This window comes from Ostrinia furnacalis, unplaced genomic scaffold, assembly GCF_004193835.3.
Source record: "Ostrinia furnacalis isolate ACB-3 unplaced genomic scaffold, ASM419383v2 OfSCF1456, whole genome shotgun sequence".
Taxonomy (NCBI): Eukaryota; Metazoa; Arthropoda; class Insecta; order Lepidoptera; family Crambidae; genus Ostrinia; species Ostrinia furnacalis.
In genome coordinates, this window is record NW_021131695.1 from 167,671 (window position 1) to 191,348 (window position 23,678).

At 38.2% G+C, this 23,678-nt stretch overlaps 1 protein-coding gene across 5 annotated transcripts in view; it reads left to right on the top strand.

The window, feature by feature from the left end:
- The window catches only part of fwd (phosphatidylinositol 4-kinase beta fwd), a 58,528-nt gene that overhangs the window by 7,207 nt on the left and 27,643 nt on the right, over positions 1 to 23,678 (top strand). For 4 of the 5 annotated variants that reach the window (XM_028304548.1, XM_028304550.1, XM_028304551.1 and 1 more), the window contains 3 exons: positions 12,809 to 13,703; positions 17,854 to 18,054; positions 23,310 to 23,576. In XM_028304548.1, coding sequence (XP_028160349.1) covers positions 12,809 to 13,703; positions 17,854 to 18,054; positions 23,310 to 23,576 — 1,363 coding nt within the window. Of the gene's footprint in view, positions 1 to 12,425; positions 12,704 to 12,808; positions 13,704 to 17,853; positions 18,055 to 23,309; positions 23,577 to 23,678 lie in introns of those variants that run through there. The other variant, XM_028304552.1, reaches the window with a different exon arrangement.

A 23,678-nucleotide genomic window follows, 5' to 3' on the forward strand; every position in this document is an offset into this window, starting at 1 on the left:
TTTTCCAGTCAAACTATTGGTTTTAGAAAAAAACTTGTGCAGCATTTATTCATCAGAATAACGTAACCTATCGATAGGTATTTTTTTCAAATAGAAATTGTGAAAAAATTCGCTATGTCCATAAATCGCAATTTCGCTCCATAGTGCGTGGCCTCGGTTGATAATTCGGTGCGCCCGCACTCACCGCTCGCTACGTAGTAGCAGATACCTACTCGACTGCTGACTTTATCATTTACCCGTTCATGCTTATAGGCCAAGTCACTTCAAAGTAAATCAGACGTTCGTTAGTTTTGACAACAACACATGTAAAATACATTTTCAGCAGTACTAAGTTATTCAGATGTTAGAATGACAATACTATAACGCGACAAACAACTATTGTGATATTCGGGTCGGTTGAATCATGCATGACCATGGGCTTTTCTAAATTCATACAGAATTGACAACGACGGAACTTGTTTTGTGAATAGTTTGATAGTGGTGAACGGAAGATGAAAATAGAATAGAACTAATATGCTGTTATCTATGTTCAGCTAGATCATTGTGTTCCGGGAACATAGAGTCGTTTCTTTAATTAACAAAACTAATGAAAACTATATTTCTGTCACGATTATCCACAGAGACTACAGTTTTCCTAACCATGTCAGCGTTTTTTTGTCTGACACAAATCGTGGAATTCGGAAATTAAACTCGAGTAGTCGATTCGGGTTACGTTTCCGCACCGAAGAGCCTAAATATAGGTGGTTTGTAGAAACTGAGTCATACGATTATGAATGAACTTTGCAAACACAAAAGTAAAACGATAAACATGGTGGTGACAACAATGTTATGAGTGTCAATTATCAATAAATGAGTCATGCTTTGATTTATTAATAAGCTCGGCAAATTGATAATTATGTGTCGTTCAAGTCAACAGTCTCGGTTAAGCTGCTGCAAAAATAAAATGATTCATCACTTGGTGACGAAGACATCCAACCAAAGCATTAGTTACTTGACTGTAAACATTATTAAACTCTGTGGAAAATTCGTCGTGTGACAATTTTTAATTTTTTTACCATTGTAAGACCTCGAATTGTTATTAAGGTGTGTCATTTAATTTTATGATTTATTCATCATCATTCTTTTTAATGTTAATTTTACATGTATTTACTGCATATTTTATTAATGTACTCGTATTTCTGTATATTTTATAAACTCACGTCTAGTGCAGCTGAGTGAATAACATCCCAACAAAGTAAATTTCCGTTTTCAGTTGGATTCTCCCTATTTCCTTACAAGCGTTTGGGAAAGCTTGTCTATTTTGGTTTAAACATGATGCTGCCATAGTCGGGAAACTCCGGCAATTTAGTGTATCATTGTTTTACCAGCAACGAGATTTAATTAAACTTGTTTACTAGTAATTAAGGTTTTTCTTTTATTCTCTTACATTAATTATAACTTCAATAGTATTAGGAGAATTGCTTGTTTATCACCACTCAAGTTTAATCGAAACAAAAGTGGCGTATTGCAGTTTTGTTTGCCAATGCTATCGTTCATTAGTAATGGCCGTAGAAAAGTAGTACAGCTTTCACAGTTCACACTGCAAACGGTGGAAGTGCGGACAAAGCTGCTAATAATGACTCGCATCAAGTGTCAATAGTGCTTAGGACGTCATTAGTTATCTTAACGAGCATATTCGCATTAGCTCGTAGTGCTCCGGTGTCATGGGACCCATAACGGGATTCTATTATGACAGCCTCTAAGACTTGCCATAACACGCCTTCCCACGGATGCCTATCGAGGTCACCATTGCGCCCACGAGGTGGTATAAAGGTCGTGGTGGAGGCTCCAGTAGTCAGTAGTCGGCCATGTTTTAAAACACATACTCTTAAGACCTTCGGCAATGAGTCATCAGATAAGGCCTCACCAGTCAAGATAAGAAGTACTAATCCAATTAATGGATTTACCAACGTAGTTTTGTTAAACTGGTTCAGTGCACGTCTCGCTCGTTCCTTTCGCTCTTCAATATTTAAGATAGATAGATATAAAGTTTATTTGCAAAACACATTGACACACAATAAGCAAAAAGTAAGATTAATAAATACAGGAGTAGCAAGAAAGATATAGTACATTACAAGGAATAGAAAAGAAAATCCTGCGCTAAGGTGTAAGTGTGCCGCAGCGATGCAAAAAAGCAAAGAGACAATTCGGTTTAGCCATTCACTTAATTAACCTAGACCTTTTTTAAAGTGCAAGAATGAAAGGAATCAGATTATTGAATTCAGAAGTGTTAATCTTGAACTAGTCTTCTTTCATCTTTTTGCCATTATTATCTTTGGTCGTAATGGGTTTCGTGTCTTCTATATTGGTCTGCCGCCTGTGGTTACTTTGATTTTTCTGAAATGAATTGACGTCTTCGCCAGGCCGTTAATTTCCAACCTTGACAGCAGTTTGAACTAATGAATTATGGAGGTCTTTGATGATAATAACAGACACTCATAATATTTGCTATTTCTAACGTGTGCGTACAAAGCATTCATCACTAATAAGCGTTTAATAAAAAGTTGAAATAAATATTATTTCAATATTTGGGTACTTCACTGGTTATTTATATTTTACTTAGAATTATACAGATCTGACAAAAAAAACTTTTTATTTGGTGGGTCATTCCATGACAAATGTTACCGAGGGTGAAAAACTAAATACGTTCTTTTCGCATTAAATCTGATGAATTTTGAAAGTAAACATTCCAAATTATAATGTGCAACAAAAAAAATCTGAAAGAAACAAGTAATTTTTAAGTTATTAGTCTTCAAAGTCTATACTTAAGTCAACTGTCTGAATGATCATTTTCTCTCTAATTATTGGTAATACGATTTAAAAAAAACTATAAATCTGTGAAACGTTTTGCCACTATATGATTCGAGGGTATTTATCATAGTATTGGTAGATAGCGTCATAGTCCCAAAAAAATTGATAATCATCAAGTTTTAAGTGTGTTTTCTTGTTACTTCGGCGATGTAACACCCGAAACAGAAAAACAGGTATTTGTTTTATTATTGTACCTTACACATGAATTAGGGTAACAATATTTGGTAAAAGTAAGGTCATGGTAGTAATGATTTCAAATACTAACTAATATCTGAGCATGATACTAATTTAGTATGTTTCTTTCTTGATTAAAAACTGTAACACCCGAAACGTTTCGGGTATTACATTTTTATTTATATGTCGATAATGTGTGTATATTGCTTGGAGAAGTGAAAAAGTATTACTGTGAGGGTCCTTTGACCTCCCACTAGCGCTGGCATCGGAAAAGGAGTCATATTTCTCAATTTAAGACTTTTTTGAAATGTCGACTTAACACTAAAATTAAGGTATTGCTAAAAAGTGTCGATGTTTGACATTTCCAATAAATATCGTAATTAGAAATTAAAGTAATGCTATTTCAAGCCAAAAACAATAGAAAAAGCTATATTCTGAGGAAAAATTAAACTTGAACTTTGTATATTTTTTAAAAAAAGCTGCTTCGTAATTTTAAACCAGAATTCGCTCTATTTGTGTTTATTTGTTGTACTCCTTATTTTGTAGTACCTAGAGACTAATAAAACACCGATTTTATCGATAAAACGCGTTGAATTTTCGTACTCGTAACACCCGAAACAGAACCATTGTAACACCCGAAACAAAGAAAAAATTTATAAAAAAATAGTAAAACGTTTTATTTAACAGTGATTGTATGTTACATGGTTTGTAAATTTCATACTTTAGAAGTCCTGTAAGTTTTAGGTATGATTCCTTAAGAAAATTCGCTAAATTTCGAGTAAATGCAGCAACAGTCAGAACATAGAGGCAAAATCTCGTAACGCCCGAAACGCACACTTTTCGACTCATATTTTCGTTATCCTACATTCTAAGCTGTACTAACTTTATTATTTAAATAAAACAACTAAAAACGGACAGATTAAGGCACTAACATTATTAAAATACTATTTCAAAATACATGAAATTGTTGAATATGTGTGTACGAACGTAACACCCGAAACGATGGAATGACCCTGGTATTTTGTTTGAATCCATTGTTGTCATATTTGTTTCGATGTAAGAAAAATTTCAATTTATAATAAAATGTGGATTTACCACCTGAGAAAACACATCAATTATTTTCCAATTGTATTCGTAACGCGGTTAAATAATAAGACATTATTGATGGATTTTTATAGAATAGTATAATAGCAATAAGCAAAATTTTATTTTCCTTTTGATGACGTAAACTATCCGTACCCTATCTATTCCACAACTCTACGAGTCTATCGTTTGCGTCAGTGCGTTAAACGTTTGATAATTCTGCTTCTAAAATTAATATTTTCCTAGTAAACGTTCAATAATATCCTCTTGAATATTGATTGATTTTATAATTACTCCGCAGTTCAACACGTCGCAACATTGATGTCAGCCAGAACACTGTTATCATTCGTAACATTTCAGTTAAATTAACAGCTTCTAGAATTGCGTCATTGCTTTAGCATTAATAGGAAATCAAATCATAATTTAGATACATATTAAACACCACTTTGATATGTTTTATTTTCTAAGCCATACCGTGCACGACCCCAAAAATTTAACCCTACAACTAGGCGATACTTATGTATCAAAGGTCCAATTCTATCTGTCAGAAGTACTGTAACACTAAAATGTAGACGACCCCAAAACGAGGACGTCCCACAAACCCCCTAAACGGGTATTTACCTATAATGATGTTGATATTTAGACACTCCCCTGCAGACCAGAAGGCGTCGGCTTTACGATTGTATATTATGTAGGTCACACTTCTACTGCCCTATTGTGTTTCGCGTTCTCTTGGCACACTGCTCATAAAGCTGTGAAATGCTGATGGAACAAAAACAAAAATTTAGTAATCATGTAAGTAAGCGAACACTTTACAACTACTCCAGATTTGTACTGTTAGTAACACAAACGTTTGCGCGTTTGTAACTGAGTCTCAAGTGGACACAGCTAACATTATGCTATGGTCAAATATAAACCACTTGGGTATTACGTGGCTTACGCACACCGGGGTATAAAAGGGAATGACACAATGGACGGAAATCATCAATCAGTAGTCCTCACCCACGACGAGAGGGTCCACATTCACAATAGTTGCCGACTGAACACAAATGCCCCCTCAGATTGTCTCAAGCCGTACATTGGTCTCGGAGGCCAGTGATTGTAGTGCAGGAGTTATTTTAAGATAGCGGTGACATCGGTGCACTCAAACTGAAGTTACCTTGCATTCAGATTTAAGAAACTAATTCTGCATTATCAAAGGATAATATGATTTTGTAATTTGATGTGCAATGCTGAATGCATTGATGAGATCACATTGTAGACCTTCTAGAGGCTTCATAACACGCTCATGACGAAGCCGTAAACATGGTAAAGAGAAAAAAGTTGAAAATTATACTTCCATTTATGCGAAGTGCTAATGAGGCACGCCTACAAAAGTGCTTTACGAAGCGAGCAGCTGAATTGTTGCACATTTGGTTTCACGAGCACAGTAATTCGTTGGCCTCGCTCGTTTGGTTTCGGAAGTACCAATTCATACATAGGTTTAACACGCCTAGCAAGAGGCAAGGTCGGACATAGCTAAAATGCTTAATGTAATACTTCCAACTATAAAAGTGAAGGTATACCTTCGTATTTGGCCATTAACGCTAAAGCGTTAATAACGCATAAATGCCCGTTTCCACTTCTTAGGTATAATGCCCTAGTTTCTAAATTTAGGAGCCCGACCGTTAAACGTTGCGGGTGAGTATTGAGAAAGGAATTGTCATATTCCAGCTTCTCTGATGTTTACATTTGGTGTGTTTCTATGAATAAATCTGGTAAAACATAATTCCACCATAGATTGTTTAAAATAAGGATCAACATTTTCGCCAAGTCTCTGTTTCAATGCGAATAAAAACCATATACAATTACTTACAAACTTAATACAGAAGTCAATAAATTTAACGTTATTGAGTTCTAAAAATGGATTCCAGCTCACTTTCGGTGTGGATACTTGTCACCCTCCGTCATTTGTAATTACGGCTCGTCATGGCTGCTGCTTTTTACATTCTATTGTGTGCTGAGGAAGTAATCTAATTGCCCTTTATTGCGATGAAAGGAAACAGGCGTTTTTGAGTGCTCAGGAAACTTCATTGTTTGGAGGCGAACGACACACGATGCTCATGTAACAAATCTCTGCTGGGGTTTTTCTAATTTAACCTATAGTTGATGTTACTGCTTGATTAATTATGACTCATGATCATGATAATCAATGCAGGCTGTCGTTTTATTCTTCTGGATATCACCTTAGCTGTTACTGTTTCCTTCCAAGTCTTCTAGCTTCTCGAGTAAACGGTGGGTTTCATGATCAGCACCACGTGGATGACAACTAATTATTATTATACAAATTGTTCTTGAAGTAGATTTCTGTTTGTTTCTTTATATCTGGTCGGAGGTTTTGATGAGGCTTTTGAACTTAATGCAAGCGAAGTCGCGAGGGTCCATTAGCATTGAATATTACTCAAATTACACTGTCGGTATAATATTTCCAAAAAGTGTATGTCATTTCGTAGTTACACACGGATTAGGTAACCTGTGAATTTAAAAGTACAACTGTTTACACATAGCCAGAACATTTGTTATACTTGCTTCAAATTACGTGAATGGCTTTTACAGTCAAGCACAACACAATTAAAATTCTTTGCAACTGGTACTGGTGGTTGCTCTTAACTTTCGAAATGGTTTAGGTATTACATTATTGCCATTTCATGAATGCTTTTTGCGAACAATACAATAATATAAAGGCTTGTTTCTTCTATTTGATCTCGTAATATCAAATTCATCTAACTAAAGAATACGTAATTACTTTCGAATGTATTGTTTTTCCAAATCATTTCACAACCATTTGTTCAATGAAACTGGCAGGCTCGTTACAACCATCCACATCCATAGTAACATTTCCAATTCTCATTTCTATTTGGTTTGTTTTTTCATCTGACATCTACATGTACCGCGTATTATCTTTGTGAAATCAATCCGGCAGATGTTTCGCGAACCAGCCGCCAATCCGCGCCGGATCTTTAAGCAGCTGTACACTCAAACTTTGCTACAAAAGCCCACCTTGTGTTTGATTGAATATTTTTAATCGCACTTTATTTTTATAGCGTTAGTGTTTGAGAATTATCAAGTCAATTTTGACCAGACTCAACAGTTTTGGATCTCGGTCAGAGAGGATAGAGATTTTCCGCTCCATTTCTATGAAAAGCATTTCCTCAAGTTAACACGGATTTATTTTCACTTCGAAATTAATTTAGGCCAGGACGTGTTGAAGATTTTAATTTGCTTTGTCTTATTGCGTGTTTTCAGAATAAACCGGTCTTACCGCGTCTTAGCTATAATTGCTTTATTATCTCTCCTATAAATAGCTTGATGAAATTAATTCTCCCAGAAAAATATTGCAGTAACAAATCTTATTCAGATATTCTTGATATCGCGATATTATGTATGTAGGTGGATAAACTTGTTTCAACAGAACGGCTGAGGTCATTCGGTAGACTTTTTAGGGAAGTTGTTTGAGGCATTTGTTGTGACATTCAAATGATCTGCATAACTTCACAACAATACATTTAAAGCTGTTTTCGCTTAATTCTAACTTCTATCACGTCATCTGTTGTTGCATGGTATCCTTTCCACGTCAAATCCTCTCCAAGGTCCACTTCAACCTATTTTTTATCCCGTCAAGCTGTTTATATAACAGTGCATAAAACCAGAGCCCGAGAAGCCATGTAATGGAATCAGGGCGAAGCAGGTGGCAGGCTTTGGCTTTTATTCGATTAGCGCTGGAACTCGCCCGCATAGTAGAGTCTAATAGATGACGAACATAGCATAAAGATTAAATTATTGGTTCACATCGAACGGACACATGGCAGGAACGTGACGTGACCCGATGTCATCGTTAATCTTAAACCATTATTGATATTAAAGTTTATTGGTCCCTATTGTATAACATTAACCGCTTATCGCTGCCGGTCGCTGATGATGGAAATCATTTCCTTTGTTCTTGTATTTCTTTTTTTTTAATACGAACAATGAGCGTTTAATATGTATGGGAATATGTAAATTGTTTCTTGCATATCTTGGTGCTGTTTTTCTCGCTGTCCGTTCGCAAAAATAATCCCCAATCAAAGTCAGCGCAATTTTTTGCGCTAAAAAACAAAAATAATATTCAATAGAGCTACAATGCCTACATTGAACGAGGTTCTACATTGCTATATTCTTATTAAGGTTGCTTAAACATTGACGAACATCTAACTTAATTTAGATATTAGGAAACAATGTAGTCCCTTGTGTAAACTCCGAAATGTAATTACTTCTTCTAAGTGTATTGACTCTCGTAATAAGTTTAAAATGCAATCAAAATAGGCTATTACATCTTGAGACTTAATATACAGTGTCGTCTATAATTTGTAATTTGTATTAGATTACTAAGAATTAATATAAACGTTTCTTTCTGGGTGTTCCGCTCTTGCTTTATATAATTCGACGTTACAGTACAACAAGCCTTGGAGAATATAGTTGTTGCTCAATCTAGTTTGTTTGCAGTTGCCGTGGGGCGCCGTCTCGCATATCAATGTAATAAGTAACAGTTTATTGTTTTGAAATTAGTACGTGTAATATCAAAGAAGCTACTGAAACAGATGTTGTGACGAAATAATGTCAACACTCGTAATCTAATTTATTTATACAAAAGCACATACCAACAGATGGTCGAATTTCGCGCTGGAAGTTTGTTTTACGTAGTTTGATTGTATTGTAGCGTCATCAAGAAATATTACTTACATAATTATTATAGTTTTCAGATACCGAAATTGACTTGCGTAACTTTAATGCCTCGAACTGCAACTTCTCCTCTTCCTCAAATTTTGAAGATACGATTTTATTCGTGGGACCCGTCGAAATTTCTCTCAAAGAAATGTTTTTCATTGATGAGTCGGAAATAATATTTCAAAGACGAAATTCGCTTGTAGCTTTTACCGGGAAGCCATAGAAGAGTCACTCATGTGTGGTACATTGACATTTTCGTAAACGACCTTGTTGTTTTCGCGAACTGGTCAGAGTCAGAGTTTATTTAAATATCCTGGCACAAGATAATCATTTCGTCAGTTAAACGAATCAGCCGAATTTATGATGTCACGGATCATTAAATTCATTGAGTGGTTCGGACATTTTAATTTAACAGGGGTTAACTCTCAATATAAAGTTAGTTGTAGCAATTTGTTAGGCTCAAAGAAAAAGGAACATAGTTGATGTAGAGTCAACTCAATAGTCAATACATTGAAGCATTTTCCTGAAATCAATTGCGATATGAAATCGGAAACGCTTCCATTGAATAAAAACCTGCATAATATGCCAATTTAATGATGGGAACGTGATGGTATACTTATTCCAAGCCTATAATGCATTAGGTTGGGTGAGAGAGAAGTAATTGCACTTTCTCTACGCGTGCTCTATCATATCGTCGACTAAATCATTATTTACTCTCACAGTTGCTATAATGATAAAATGTAATGATAAATTGACTGCTAATGATGCAGTTTACGTAGATGATATAATAAAACATGCAAATGCTCCAAAAGAACAGAAATACGGTTTGTAGGTTAATGATGTAATATCCGAATCAGGTCCTGCCAGATGCAAGAACAGGCGTGCATTAATAAAGTGTTCAAGTCCACTTCCGTGACATAAAAATGTATTGGTATCTCGTGTCCGTCTTTCCATTGGTGTTACATCAATATGGCTAGAGTTAGAGTAGAGCGGTGCTTTACATAAGTATCTGGCGAAGCAGATGTATATCTTAGAAACACCGCTAATTTAAAGTTAACCAATATTAAAACAGTTCTAAGAATGGACATGTTTCGTTACGATTTTACAACAAATTACACATAAGGCCAGTTCGCTAAGCTTGAAATTTTCTCAAGTGTTAGCATGTGCCGTAAAGTATAAAATTGTGCTCTACGCACATTAAAAAACGACAAGGTCGTAAGAGGCGTTCACTTTCGCATCCATGCGATTCGGTAAGCACCAGTAATAGTACGTCTATAGCAACTTTCTGTAATTACAACTATTCATTTTCTCGCGACTGTTACCAGATATTACGTGGATCGTTTCAATTATGCTTGAGAGAAACGTGACGGATATTAGCGGCTTAAATGACTTGGCAATATTTTAACATCGTCTCACTCAGTAAGATCTTGCGCAGCTGTTTAGGAAATAGTCTATTTGAGGTTATTGAATTTCGATCTCTAACCATCAGTTTTAAATTATTGTTTATTTGTTTGATTTTATCTTCGGATAATCCGTAGTCTTATCTGTTTGAAGAAGCTTCTCGTTTACTTTCACCGATGCCCAGTGCAACAATACCTAGCCATGGCACCGAGGCGAATCAATTCACCATTGTTTGGTTATTGACGTCAATACGTCGTGAGTGTGGCATGCAGGGCCTTCACGACTTCGATTTCATTCGTCGGCTTGGCCACGATCACCTGTTACTTTATTGCCTATATTTTTGTATCGTTAGACCGCTTAGTCGTCATTGACGCTATTTTGATTCGCGATATTTATATTGCTTCAGTAAACGGTGCAAAAATATCAATGGACAAACATTTTGATTAAAATCAATAGAACCCTTGTTACGTTAAGTGGTATGTCAATTTTCTCTATTAGCTCTACTTTAGACTAGGTCACCACATCACATTGTCTATTCGCGCGTTTATCTCCAAGATGCTCAATTGATTTGCTTTTATCACGATGACGTCAGTCAGACTATGCGTTTTCAGCGGACATTGTTTAATGTGATTATTAGATATCATGCAACCGCGGGAATGTTTCTTACCTGACCTGCACGCGAGGTCAGCGAGCCTGCGAGCCCATCGATTGTGACCTATTTTACCGTACTGACCGTTAGTGATGTTACTAATATTAAACACACTGATATTCCTAAAAGCTTGTCAAAACAAAGCTTCTAAGAAACCTCTTTTCACGCTACTCCATCGTGGAACTCCTGCTCTGTTTGTTTGCGTTGTAGAAACGTTTGTAAAATGTGGTGGTAATGAAACGTTATTTGGCTCGCTTCCATAAAGTAAACTGCACTTGACTTCATACTACCGATTTATTACTACAATAAAATCTTTACTTAGGCACCGGTTTATCTAGCATTAAAATATTAGCGGTATTTTTTATTAGCATATTAATATTGACTGGAAATGATGGTGTTGTAATGTGTTTATAGATAAAAATAATAGCATAAATGGTTTTATTTTTCGATTAATTTCTTCCGGCTCTATTTTGTAGGAATTTTGATTGTATGTATTTTTAACTATTCGTCAAGGTGTGAAGTTTGCTGTAATTTGAAGGGCTCTTGAAATATTTTCGAGCAAAATAAATAGTAGCTAATAGACGCATCCTTTTCAATGGCAAAGTGCCGTTACTCGTCATCGCACATCTGCGGCGGGCGCGCCATATGCTCCAATCTCGATAACGCTCCTAAAATAAACGACGCTAATTCGTTCGCCACTCACGCCTCGGAATGCTCACTCAATGAATACCCACTTCCACTTCCTCCACTTTCTTGATTCAATGGCTACACTGCCGTATTAAGAATGCTGCACTCGACGGAATACTCGGTGGCAGATGGATCTTCTGAAATGCATAGCTTAAGTGGTGATAAAACTCGGGTCGACGGCCGCTTTCTCCGAGATGGTATGCGTAAGTGTTATGTCATGGTGTCTGCTCGGTGCGCTGGCCATCGTAAACTGCCCGAAGACGCTCCTACAAACAAGAACACACTGTTATTAGTACATCATGAGATGTAAAACATACGTTCTCTACTTGAGTAACTGTTCCCATCCACATTAATATTCTCGGCCGCATCTAAGTAATACGCGTTGCAGACTCATAAGGAACTGCTTATAAACTCAATGAATGAATACAAATGAAGACATAAGGTAGCCTTTTATGTTGACATTGTTTAATGTAATGGCATGAAATCGCATGCCTCAGGTGTCAATAGTCATTGAACTATCGACGAAATCAATTCAAACAATGTCTTGAATAGCACGTACGACTTTACAAGTTTACACACATACAGCACAGACGTCCTGAAAATTGCTTGCGTCTATTTGAACAAGTGTAGTATGCAAAGCGAAATCAAACATTGTCAAAACTGGTTAGTTCCACGTACAAAAACGCACTGGATGCCGCGAACTCGGTCGGGGAAATCTTTGGCCTGGATAGATCTTTGTTTACAGTTTCGAAGTTGTTTAGTTGCGTTTAGGCTGCGTAACCGTGGTGATCCTTATTCGAATGGTATGCGCCGCGGCGTGCCTGGTGTTGTTGCGTAAAGCCGTAGTCTGCCCCACGACGCCCGCCGCGCTGGTCGTGCGCGCTCGCGATATGTTCCGCTTCTAATTACTCGTTATGATAAATTGCGCGGCTGTTCGCATTGTTCCAACATCGAGCCCGTGCTCAAGCGTGACGACCATGTTTGTGTGAGGAGGCTTATTAAATACAGTGCTGTGCTCTCAATTAGTGATTGTTTATCTTATCAAAGTGTATTCTGCCAAATGGTTAGGAAAATAATCGTCGTCGGCATCCGACACTACGAGGATCCTTTCTATAAGTACGTAGCGTACCGTAAAAACAGATTTTACCTTGTCTCTGTTTTCCTCTCCAAATTAGTATTCTGTGTTACAAGTTTCCTCAATTAGATTTTGTTTTGTCCTAGGCATGTGACCGGCGCAAGCGGGCCGCCGGCAGGATGCGGCCATCAGAGGAACAGGTCCTTGGACTCTGTTCTCCAGAGGATACCGGAGGACATGACCCCGACGTCGCCGGAGGGTGCGCCGCTTCGGATGCCCATGGAAGTGCCCGCACCGAGGCTCGCTCTTCCCCCCGAAGTCCCGGCCGGCTCCGACGACTCCGGTATCCACACCCCGCCCGACGGAAACGATGAGGAGAGACCACCGGCGCCGGCCGCCGCCAGGTCTAGAGAAAGCCTCGACTCCGGCAACCCAGAAGACACGGATAAACCGCCCGATCCACCCGACGCTGTGGTCGAAACGCAAATCAGATCAGACACATCCGCCGCAGAAACATCGAAAAACAAAGACTTTCTTTTAAGGCTATTCGAGAGCAAACTTTTCGACATGAGTATGGCCATCTCGTATTTGTTTAATTCAAAAGAACCCGGTGTACAGACGTATCTAGCGAACAAACTCTTCTCATTCCCTCACGAAGACGTGGACTTCTACCTGCCACAGTTGTCGACGATGTATATAGAAATAGGTGATGTGGCGGACGTGCTTCGGCCGTACTTGGTTCACAGGTGTAAACAAAGCGCGGAGTTTTCGTTGCGGCTCGCGTGGCTGTTGACGGCTTTCGGTGGTGACATGAAGAGGTCGAAGGCGACTAAGTTAAGAGACTCGATATTGGCGGAGGAGATCAGGCCGGCGGCGAGGCGAGGGCACCACAGGTCCCAGTCGGACGCGTCGGCGCTGCGGCTGGCTACGCCTTCGGGGCGGCACTTAGGGGATTTGGCGTCAGGGAGAGCCTTTGACAATGGATGCCTCTGCGGTGAACAGTGCTCCTGCGGCGCGCCCAGATTAGCACCACAAACTCAGGTAAAATATTTCTCTTTTATGTGCTCACATTCCTCTTTTCATGTTCTATTGTAAGTTGACTATAAGGCGATAAGTCGCATTCCTAAAAACCCGGTCGTAAAAATACATAAATACAAGTTTGATAAGAGATTGATATTACGTGTTCTGTTATAAAAGAGATTGATAATTCAGCTGGTTACAATAACGAACATTATTCAATCTTTAAGATTACAATAGATTTTGCATGCACAAATAACTTTGAATACGAATAGTACGAATACTCTTAATGTGTTTTTGAATTGTAATAAAATATGTATTAACTACTGGTTGCTAAGAGGATCCGTAACAAACATTATCCGAAATTCCATGGTATATTATATTTTTTTCAAGAATTTTAAAAGCTCCCTACTACGATCGAGCTTTTAAAGAAATCATTATTAGCATACGATACGTTTATTTGGTTTTCGTATCATTAAATCGATATTGCTTATCGTCCTTGTAGACGTAGAGTAAGTAATGGTCTTAACTCTTAGCGAAGTCGCACTACTGAGGCACTAATAATAATTTCACGCCGTGTGTATGTTTAGAGATTACGCTTGTACGGCTTGACCGAGCTTTCTTCTTAATCACTACGTGTAGCGTGTGTAACGTGCCCGAATTAAAACCAACCGTGACTCAGGCAGCCGTACAAATGACGTCATTAGCCGTGTCTAGAGACCTACTCCTTCTGATACTCGTTGCAGTCATAAAATCGCACATAATGTGCCGAACAAAAACATATTTTCTCACACATTGAAAGTCTATTAATGTAGTGGATTTCTCACGGATCTGTATCACTAGTGCATGCAATTCCTGTTTAAAAGGAATTAAAAGCGTTCTGTAAAAGAACGACGAAAGAAAGACACGTAAACCGCATTTCTATTTCTATCGTTAAATAATTCATAAAGATAATCGTTTTTATCAGTTACCGATAAGAAAGTATTCGATTTCAGATAAGATATTCAAAATGGGACTACTCCAAGCTATAATCGCTCGGAAGTAAACACAGGTTTTGTTGCACCTTTCTACCGCGTTCCTTCCCAATGAGGATCAGTACTGTTGTAGAAAATTCAATAAAACTAGTATCTACGTTAATCTTTAAGACATAAGAAAGATATATCTTTTTGAATTATCCAAATCGGACCATTACTTACGAAGATATTAAGTAATAAACATAGGCCGTTTTTGCCGCTACAAGTCAACGTACGCAGGGCCGCGTGACGTCACTATATCCGAATCGAGCGCAGCCGGCGTACTATTAGGATGGAAAATATTTTTTTCCAGCTAAACTATCAGTTTTAGAAAAAAACTTTTAATAACATTTATTCATCAAAATAAAGTAATCTATCGACCAGTAATTTTTAAAAATAAAAATTGTAAAAAATAAGTATCGCTATGTCCAAAAACCACATTTTCATAGGATTCGATGCAATGCGGAGACGCGGTTGGGGTGAGTGTAACTTAATGATTGTTTGTATTGAACATAATAATACATAATATGATGCTAATAATACCCAGTTTCTGGCCTGGGGGGAGAGGGGGGAGGGATTAGTCATACCCAGCTTATAGCCTGGGGGGGAGAGGGGGGGGGGATTAGTCATACCCAGCTTATAGCCTGGGGGGAGGGGCAAGCCTTACCCAGCTTCTGGCCTGGGGGGAGGGGGAGGGGTCAAGTCATACCCAGTTTCGGTCCACGGGGGGGGGGGGTAAATCATACCCAACTTCTGGCCGAGGGGGAAGTCATATCCAGCTTATGACCTGGGGAGAGGAGGGGGGCGGGGGAGTCATACTCAGCTTCTAGGCTAAGATTAAATAGATTTCCAGGAGGGAGCAGCTGTCCTTTCCTGCAGCAGCTGGCCGCCCATGGGAACGGCGAATAGATAGGTAGGTACGTAGGTTTAACTCAGAAAAACTAAATAACAGGTAGGTATTGCGTGTACATCGAAATGATCTTCATAGCAATGTCTTGTATGTAGCCTAGGCAGAGTGTATATGCCTCAGCTATACCTTATTGTTAGAAGTAAATAAACTAATACTTATACATTTTTATATTTTACTTGGAAGAAGATAATATGACTAACAACACTTATGAACACTTTATTTGAATAAATCGCCAAATATACCACCGCGGCGACCCCAATCGCGTCTCTGCGTTCCATTGAATCGTATGAGCGTATGGATTTTTGCGTTATTTTTCACAATTTCTATTTTTAAAAATTACCTATCGATAGCTTACTTTATTCTGATGAATAAATGTCATTACAAGTTTTTCTCTAAAACTGATACTTTGGCTAGAAAAAATATTTTCTATCCACGCAGTACGCCGGCAGCGTTCGGGTCGGATATAATGACGTCATCGTCCCCGTGCCGGGCGGTCAGTGAACTTTTTTAGTAATTTGGCCATAACTTCGTCAATTTTTGTCGTAGAACAAAAATTTTTGGACTGTGTATTAAGGATTTCTTAGCCCTATAAATCTGCATTCACAGCTAAAAATCGAAATGATCCTCATTCTATTAATAGATCATCCAAGTGAACCTTTTTTTGTCTCATTGGTGTGGGAATGTACTTTTTGTGCTTGTGGATCACAGAAAATCGTTCCTTTTAGTCGTCATACGACTCGTTATATCACTGAAAAGAGCAGATAATAGTATCATTATTTCACTTTGTTGGATTACCACGATCTACGTGTGTCGCAATCGGCAGCTGATTGTCAGATAACTGAGCTTATTCTAATTTTTGTATCCAATGAAATACTTTGTTGTACGATAACAATACACACTGTTTTGTAATTTTATCGCATTACGTTATAATGACGTTAATTCATTTTTTAGGAAAATGTGACGAAACATATTTTCTGTTATAAACAATAATGCAGCAAACGTAAAAATGTTAAAGTTCAAATAGAAACATCGTGATGTGACATTGTTAACGTGATTTCCCCAGTTGAACGAACAAAGCGTAAACACACGGGCTGTTTGTAAAAAATTTAATAACCGCAACAAAAAGATTGCTGTTCAATTTTATCGGATATTTGTACCACTTCTCCGTACAAAGATTCACAAATGATAATGATAAATAGACTTGGATTTATGCGAACACTGGTGTATCCAACATTGAAGAATTTATTGTTTGTATTCAGTCAGTGAAATTATGAATGAGTGAGATGTTATACATCTTGACAGTTATTTAAAGTCTACATCTAACATCGTTCTCATTATTGTTATTTATGTTCTTATTCTTAGAACATGTGCGGATTGTATCTTGAAATTTTGCAGTTAGCAGTATTATCCATTTCAATTTGGACGTAAAGTAACATCGCGCTTTGCTAATGAAAATGTTTTGCAAAGTTTTTGTAATGTTTTTAGTACAGACGTTAATAGTTTAAACATGGTAGTATTCCCCTAAAACCCATTTTTTATCTGAGCGTTTACAATGCAGTTCAGAGAACTGAGCTATTCAGTATTCTCATGTTAATATTGCGCAGAGGAAACGTTGTTTATTTTTTACAGTTTAGTAAATTGAAGCTTAACAAAACTGTTATAATCAAATAGGATTCTCTCGAATTTAGTTACCGAGTTACCCACTAGTCTAGAGAGACTACATAGAGTCAAATATTTTGAAATCCTTGTTTAAAGTTTATTCCAGATGTATGTAGGTACATAATTAGGTACCGTTTTCAGCCAAATGATGTCCACTGCTGGACAAAGGCCTCCCCCAAGGTTTTCCACAATGAACGGTCCTGCGCTGCCCGCATCCAGGCTCTTCCCGCGACCTTCACCAGATCGTCGGTCCACCTAGTAGGAGGCCTGCCCACGCTACGTCTTCCAGCCCGTGGTCGCCACTCGAGAACTTTCCTGCCCCAACGGCCATCGTCTCTACGAGCTATGTGCCCCGCCCACTGCCACTTGATTTTAGCAATTCTGCGAGCTATGTCGGTTACTTTGGTTCTCCTGCGGATCTCCTCATTTCTGATTCGATCACGCAGGGAAACTCATATAATTAGGTAATTAGAGCGTAATTACTGGTAATTTGTTTGACCTATAACTTATATCCCCAGTTCCTGATTATTTGACCTATGACCTATTGATCCTCATTTCCTATTTGTTTGACCCATGACGTATTGGTCCCCAGTTCCTGACGGCGTTGACGAACATCGGCCGGCGGCTGGCAGGAGTGGCCGATAAGGAACGGCGGAACGGCCGATTACGTGCCGAACTGGCTGCACTAGACCTCAACTTGCCAGCACGAGTTTGGCTACCACTACACCACAGGCCGCATTATGTGCTGAGGATACCACCGCACGCGGCTGCCGTGCTCAACAGCAAGGATAAGGTGAGAGATTATTCTTTTTTTGAATTACTGGTAGCCGTAGGCGGCTTCTTCGGGCAATAGAGCACTAGGGCACGCTTTCAGCCTCAAAATTTAAGCAAGGCCATTGGGAATGATGTGAATACTAATGAGATACACCATCTCATTAGTACTCACTTTCATCTTAACATGTGTCCATCAGACAACCTCATTCACGCCTCAAGGATATCAGAGCGCCTCAGTTTTTAGGATAAATAAATAAATAAATATCCTTGGACATTTTACACTGCGCCGCTAGCCCCAAACTAAGCAAAGCTTGTACTATGGGTACTAGACAACGGATATAAACGTACTTAAATACTTTTTTTTTGTAAATACATATTATATACATAGAAAACACCGCCCAGACCCGTCACAGAAATTAAAATTCATCATTTCAATTTCTGCTCGGCCGGGAATCGAACCCGGTACCTCTCGGCATAGTAGTCCGTTCTGAACCACTACACCAAACAACCGACTAAGGATATTGCAGTTGGAATGGCACTCCAGTGTATCCATACAATTTAAATTATGAACTGAATTTTATTTCTCGCAAAGCATTTGAATGCTTGTAATTCGAGGCCTAGATTCAAAACAAACTTGGATGCCACAACACTTCTTACTTCAAACTACTCACGTGGGTGGCTATAGCGGATGTGGCTTAGTCATAAGTCGTTTTACCTATCCAGGTTTTCTCCGCTGTTCTCACGCGACCAATGGTTTTATAGGCTAGGGTTGGGCAAAAGATAGTTTCTATTTTCTGTGATATTCATTACTTAAATAACATGAAGCTGATTTTTTTTATCCACTACGAGGAAGCTCTTGGCCTGTATCTCACCTCATGATTGAGTATTCATGATTGGAATTTGGAACAAATACTGCAGTACGTTCGAGTTGCCAAATTTCGTTCTTGCCATAAAATGTCACTTAAATTCCACTATGTAGCATAAAGCCATTCGTTTACATGCTAAGAATGTATTCCTTCACTCCGAAAAAATCTCTATCATATTTTACTTTGGTCAAACCATTCAAAACGATGCGGAGGTGTCTCTGACATATCTCATTTGTCACCTCTCCCAGTATATCTTTTTAAGGATATCGCACTTAAAACTAGTTTTTGCGATCAGGAACAAGGTTTCTAGCCCACCAATCATAAATAACACTTACCATGACATTCTCTACGCCTACATTCATTATGTTGCTCTTGACCTTCGTTATAGACATTCGGCGTTATCTGCTTTGTTCTTATCAATTAGTTGGCTGTGTCAACCAACAGTCTCTCGTATCAAGTACGAAGATATTTTTTGTATTTATTTAAAGTGTTTCAATGTATGGCAGAGTAGAATAGAGCAACCCCCACTTTTCCCGAGGATATCGTAAGACGCGACTAGGATGGATTCGACCAAACAAGAGTAAATATTAATCTCAGAATAAATCGTCAGTGTTGACATATTCCCCATACTTAAACTGTGAATGTGCCAGTTATTCTTCTTCTCAGTCGGTACACTCTTGTCAGAGTGGTCGTGGTCATCATTTTGAATCACGGTTCAGAGTGATGTTCCTCGTAATACGGCGCCATTCCTCGCGAACTGCAGCTTTCCGGGTACTTTCGCTAACCGAGCACTTAGTTGCGGCCTTGATCTGGTCCGTCCATCTCATTGGTGATCTACCAGTGCCAGTTATACCAGGAGTTATTCTCGGATAAAAGTTTGGTTGAATCGGGCCTAAGGTGTAGATATATGTGAACATCAGGCCTCACCAACCCGTCTGGCCAGCGTGGGAACGTAGGCCAAATCATCCCTTTTGCCTTTGGTAAAGAATGTTAGAGGCACAGTATGTTAGAGGGTCGTCCTCCTACAGTGCTGACTAAATGACCTGATGATAAGCCAAGAATAAGTAGGGTGGGTGCACCAGTCCCACACCAGGAACCTGTAGTTTTCTAATTTCACATCAAAATATTAACAATCTGTCGAATTTCCCGCCACTTTTGTTACGTTTGGTAGCACTGCCGTACTTCTGCCAATAATTAGTCATAAATAAAAGCGACAAACACGACTTGTACGATCTGGTCAACCTTAGGCACATTGCGACTTTCCACATTGATTGTTAAATAAAAATAAACCTTACAGCTATTTAGAAAATTGGAATAAGCTACTTGATTCTATGATAGACAAGGAGTAGTTAATTCTTTTTTTTTGCAATTATTGTTGTAATAATTGAGTCACAATATCAAAAATACTTTTGAAATGTCGCTTATTCGGTTTGTTACTGGTACACCCACCCTAATTTTACTTAGTTCTTCTTAGTTTTAATATACCAAAGTTATGACTGTGATATCACACTGACCGAGTAACCAATAAGACACGACCTTTGATGATAATCGGTCAAATGATACGTGTTTAATCTTGTCTGACATACGTATTTATAAATGGGTCAGTTGATTGGCTGACTAATGATTTCTAAATTCATAAATTGATTAATTTGACCGCCCTCACGAATAACCACCGCCAGACCTGAGGCATGGAGTGGATAAAGGCAATCAAGCGCAGTGCCTTATGTGGTTTAAATTTGAAGAACTGTGGTTTAATTAAAGATAATATTCTTACCTCAAAATAAAACTAACAACAATGTGTCATCAATTAACACAGCTCTAACTGACGATCAGTAAATGCCTTATTGCCTGAATATAAGTTTCTTAGAACTTGGTGAGGTGCAATATTCTTCAAGAGCTCTATGCTTTTTCGATTTAGATGATGTTCATTCGCAATATTATGCACGTTCGTATATTTTGGGTCAAAGGTAATAAGTAATAACGATAAAATATTTATAGGCGCTATCGATCATTGGTATGGAATTCGATATACGCGCCAATGTTACCAGACTACCAGATCATTTCGTAATTTTATTGTAAACAAAATAAAAATTGCTAAAGCGCTCTGTTATTTAATATTAACTTCTGACATTAAAGGCGTTGGACTCAGTGCAACTTAATAGTTGCGGAAACAGCAAGGTTCCCTAAAATATTTTTTCTTTCGTTGGTTTCGTATTAATGTTACTGATATTTTAATTCAACTTTCGTGTGTAACTCGGCCTTCAGCTTATTTCAAGTAGCGCGCGGCATGACATAGTGCGGATTTCAACTGTGAGAGGTGGGCGTGATTTGAAAGGACAAATTAGTATCTGGGTTACACGGATATCTTTCTTTTGCAGATTTGATTGGACTTTTTCTAAAAAGTACGGCTGATTTTGAGATATTTTTTGCCGAAACAGTACAGCAGAAAACTTTTTACGTAAACTAATTGATTATATTCAAAGTAATATGGTCGCGAAATATTACCAGTTAATTAAATACAATTTATTAATATCCACGAATTTTAATTATCGTTGGTTCAAAGGTTTCAAGACAATCAACCGTGTTGAGTTTCGAGTTGCGTATCGCGATATTAATTTCACAGAATCGAGAGCTGTCAACGGGCACATTTCGCGCGAAGTCGAATACAATACCTCTGCATGTAGAGTAGGTGATACTACACGGCTTACTTGCTTTTTTGTGGTATATGGACTGGCTCTTGGTCTTGATAACATCTCACACAAAGGCCGTACTAACTGCTTGTGTATTTATCACTGTCGTTCTTATAGATATCTTGTTTTGCGTGAGAGAGATAGACGGACCCGAAAATATGTAAACGTCGCTACAAAACGTAAACCCGATGCTACAAGAAGGCTTGTTGCTAACAAAATAAGCTCTTTGGATTTTTCAAATTACTAGAGCTAGAGCTAAGCTAAGTCCTTTCATAAATAAAACTCTACAGTTTTAAACTGTGCGCACTGCGCATCAACAGTGAAGGACTGATAGAGTTAAAAAAATTTAGGCGACTGCTCTGCTGAAATTATTATTGATGTTCTTATTTACAATATTTAAAAAATAAAGAAATGCATTTACTTGAGAACAATTCATTATACTTATTAACTTTTAAAATATTGCTTGATTCCTTTGACAGGTTTCAAATCTCAAGAAACTATCTCTTCTAATGTACGAGTCCGATCTGTTTGTGAATTGTTAGCCGATCCGTAAAATCGAGTTCAAGCCAATTTGTGTCCTAACAGTATCTGCGATAGAAAATACTTACGCTTGCCGTTCAATGTTTATTCAAGAGAGATGATAATTTCGCAAATTGCCACTTTAAATAGTTAAATCATGTAAAAATTCCAACAAACTGTATACTGCAGAACATTATAGGAGTCTTCAGCCACTTGGCTCAATTTTAGCTTGGTCCACCGGCCAAATCACCGGTTTGGATTTGAAAATATTTTTTCTTTCAAGTCCAAGCTAAAAGTGGGCCAAGTCGCTGGAAGACTCCATTATAGTAGGTATACGAAGGAATTTATAGCTAAAAATTCCGTCATGTTTATAAAAAGGCAGTACCTTACCTTGCGTTGGAATGCTGTTAAACAATTGACTTTAATCGCCGCGTGCCAAGTTATAACCAATCGTCGCTTATTAATTTGTTCTTGAAACTGAACTACTGGAACGACATTTAGTGTAAAGTACATTCGGACTAGTATTCCAAAGAGCAATTAAAGTTTTCTGTTACACCAATTCGGGCCACGGACTCCGAGTTCCAAGTTTGGTATTTCTAAATACGCACTTCGATTTCGCAACTATGATTAGATAAAATGTTATTTATATTCACACTAATAAGATTACTTGAGATTATTTTACGTGTAATTGTATAGTTTTCATCTGCGCGTGAACAGTTGAGAAAATCATAGCATGTTTCCCTTTTATTGAAGAAAAGTTGTATTGTCTTTATGTGAAAGGGCGCAGTTATGAAAACTTTGACTTTATAATAACTGGCAATGAGAAGAATGAAAGTGAATTATTTGAGTTTGCAGTGACTGAGAAAGCATTGGATGTAAAAAGGATGTAATTTCGTGATATTAGAATTAGAATTCGTAAACTATGATATCTTACAAATCGTGTCGTTTTTTTGATTCACTGAAGTTGCATAGAAACTTTGTAGTTAAGTCCTATTTAAATGATAGGTATGTGGAAAATAAATTACTGCCTTGTCTTGTCTTTTCAATGATGTCTACTTTAGAATCATTATCTCACTCTATTGTGCCAGCTCAAAGCAATTTGCCGTCAATGCCTACATAGTGACGTTTTACTCGTATGTAGCAGCTGATGTAAGATAGCCACTGAACCCATTTTAAATTCCCCTCATTTTCTTCCACAGGCGCCATACATAATGTACGTGGAAGTTCTCGAAACAGAAGGTCACGAGCCCCTACCTCCCCGTTTGCTACCGCCAGCGCCGCCCGCGCCCCACTCTCCCCCCATCAGACATACGAAGAGCGAAGAGAATCTGGTGCCAGAATGGCCGGTGCTGTCATTATACTCTGCATTGGACGATGCTGACGCGGGTGACTGTTGGAGCCATGATGATGAGGATTTAAGTACGCAGTACGCACCGAGAGCGCCCGCGCCGGATAGCTTATCACAGGTGAATATATTAAGCTAATCTTCTTCTTATCGTGTCGACAACAAACCTACACACACACAGCGTCAACCCAAAACTCCGCTACAAGAGTGGCGTTGTCTGCAG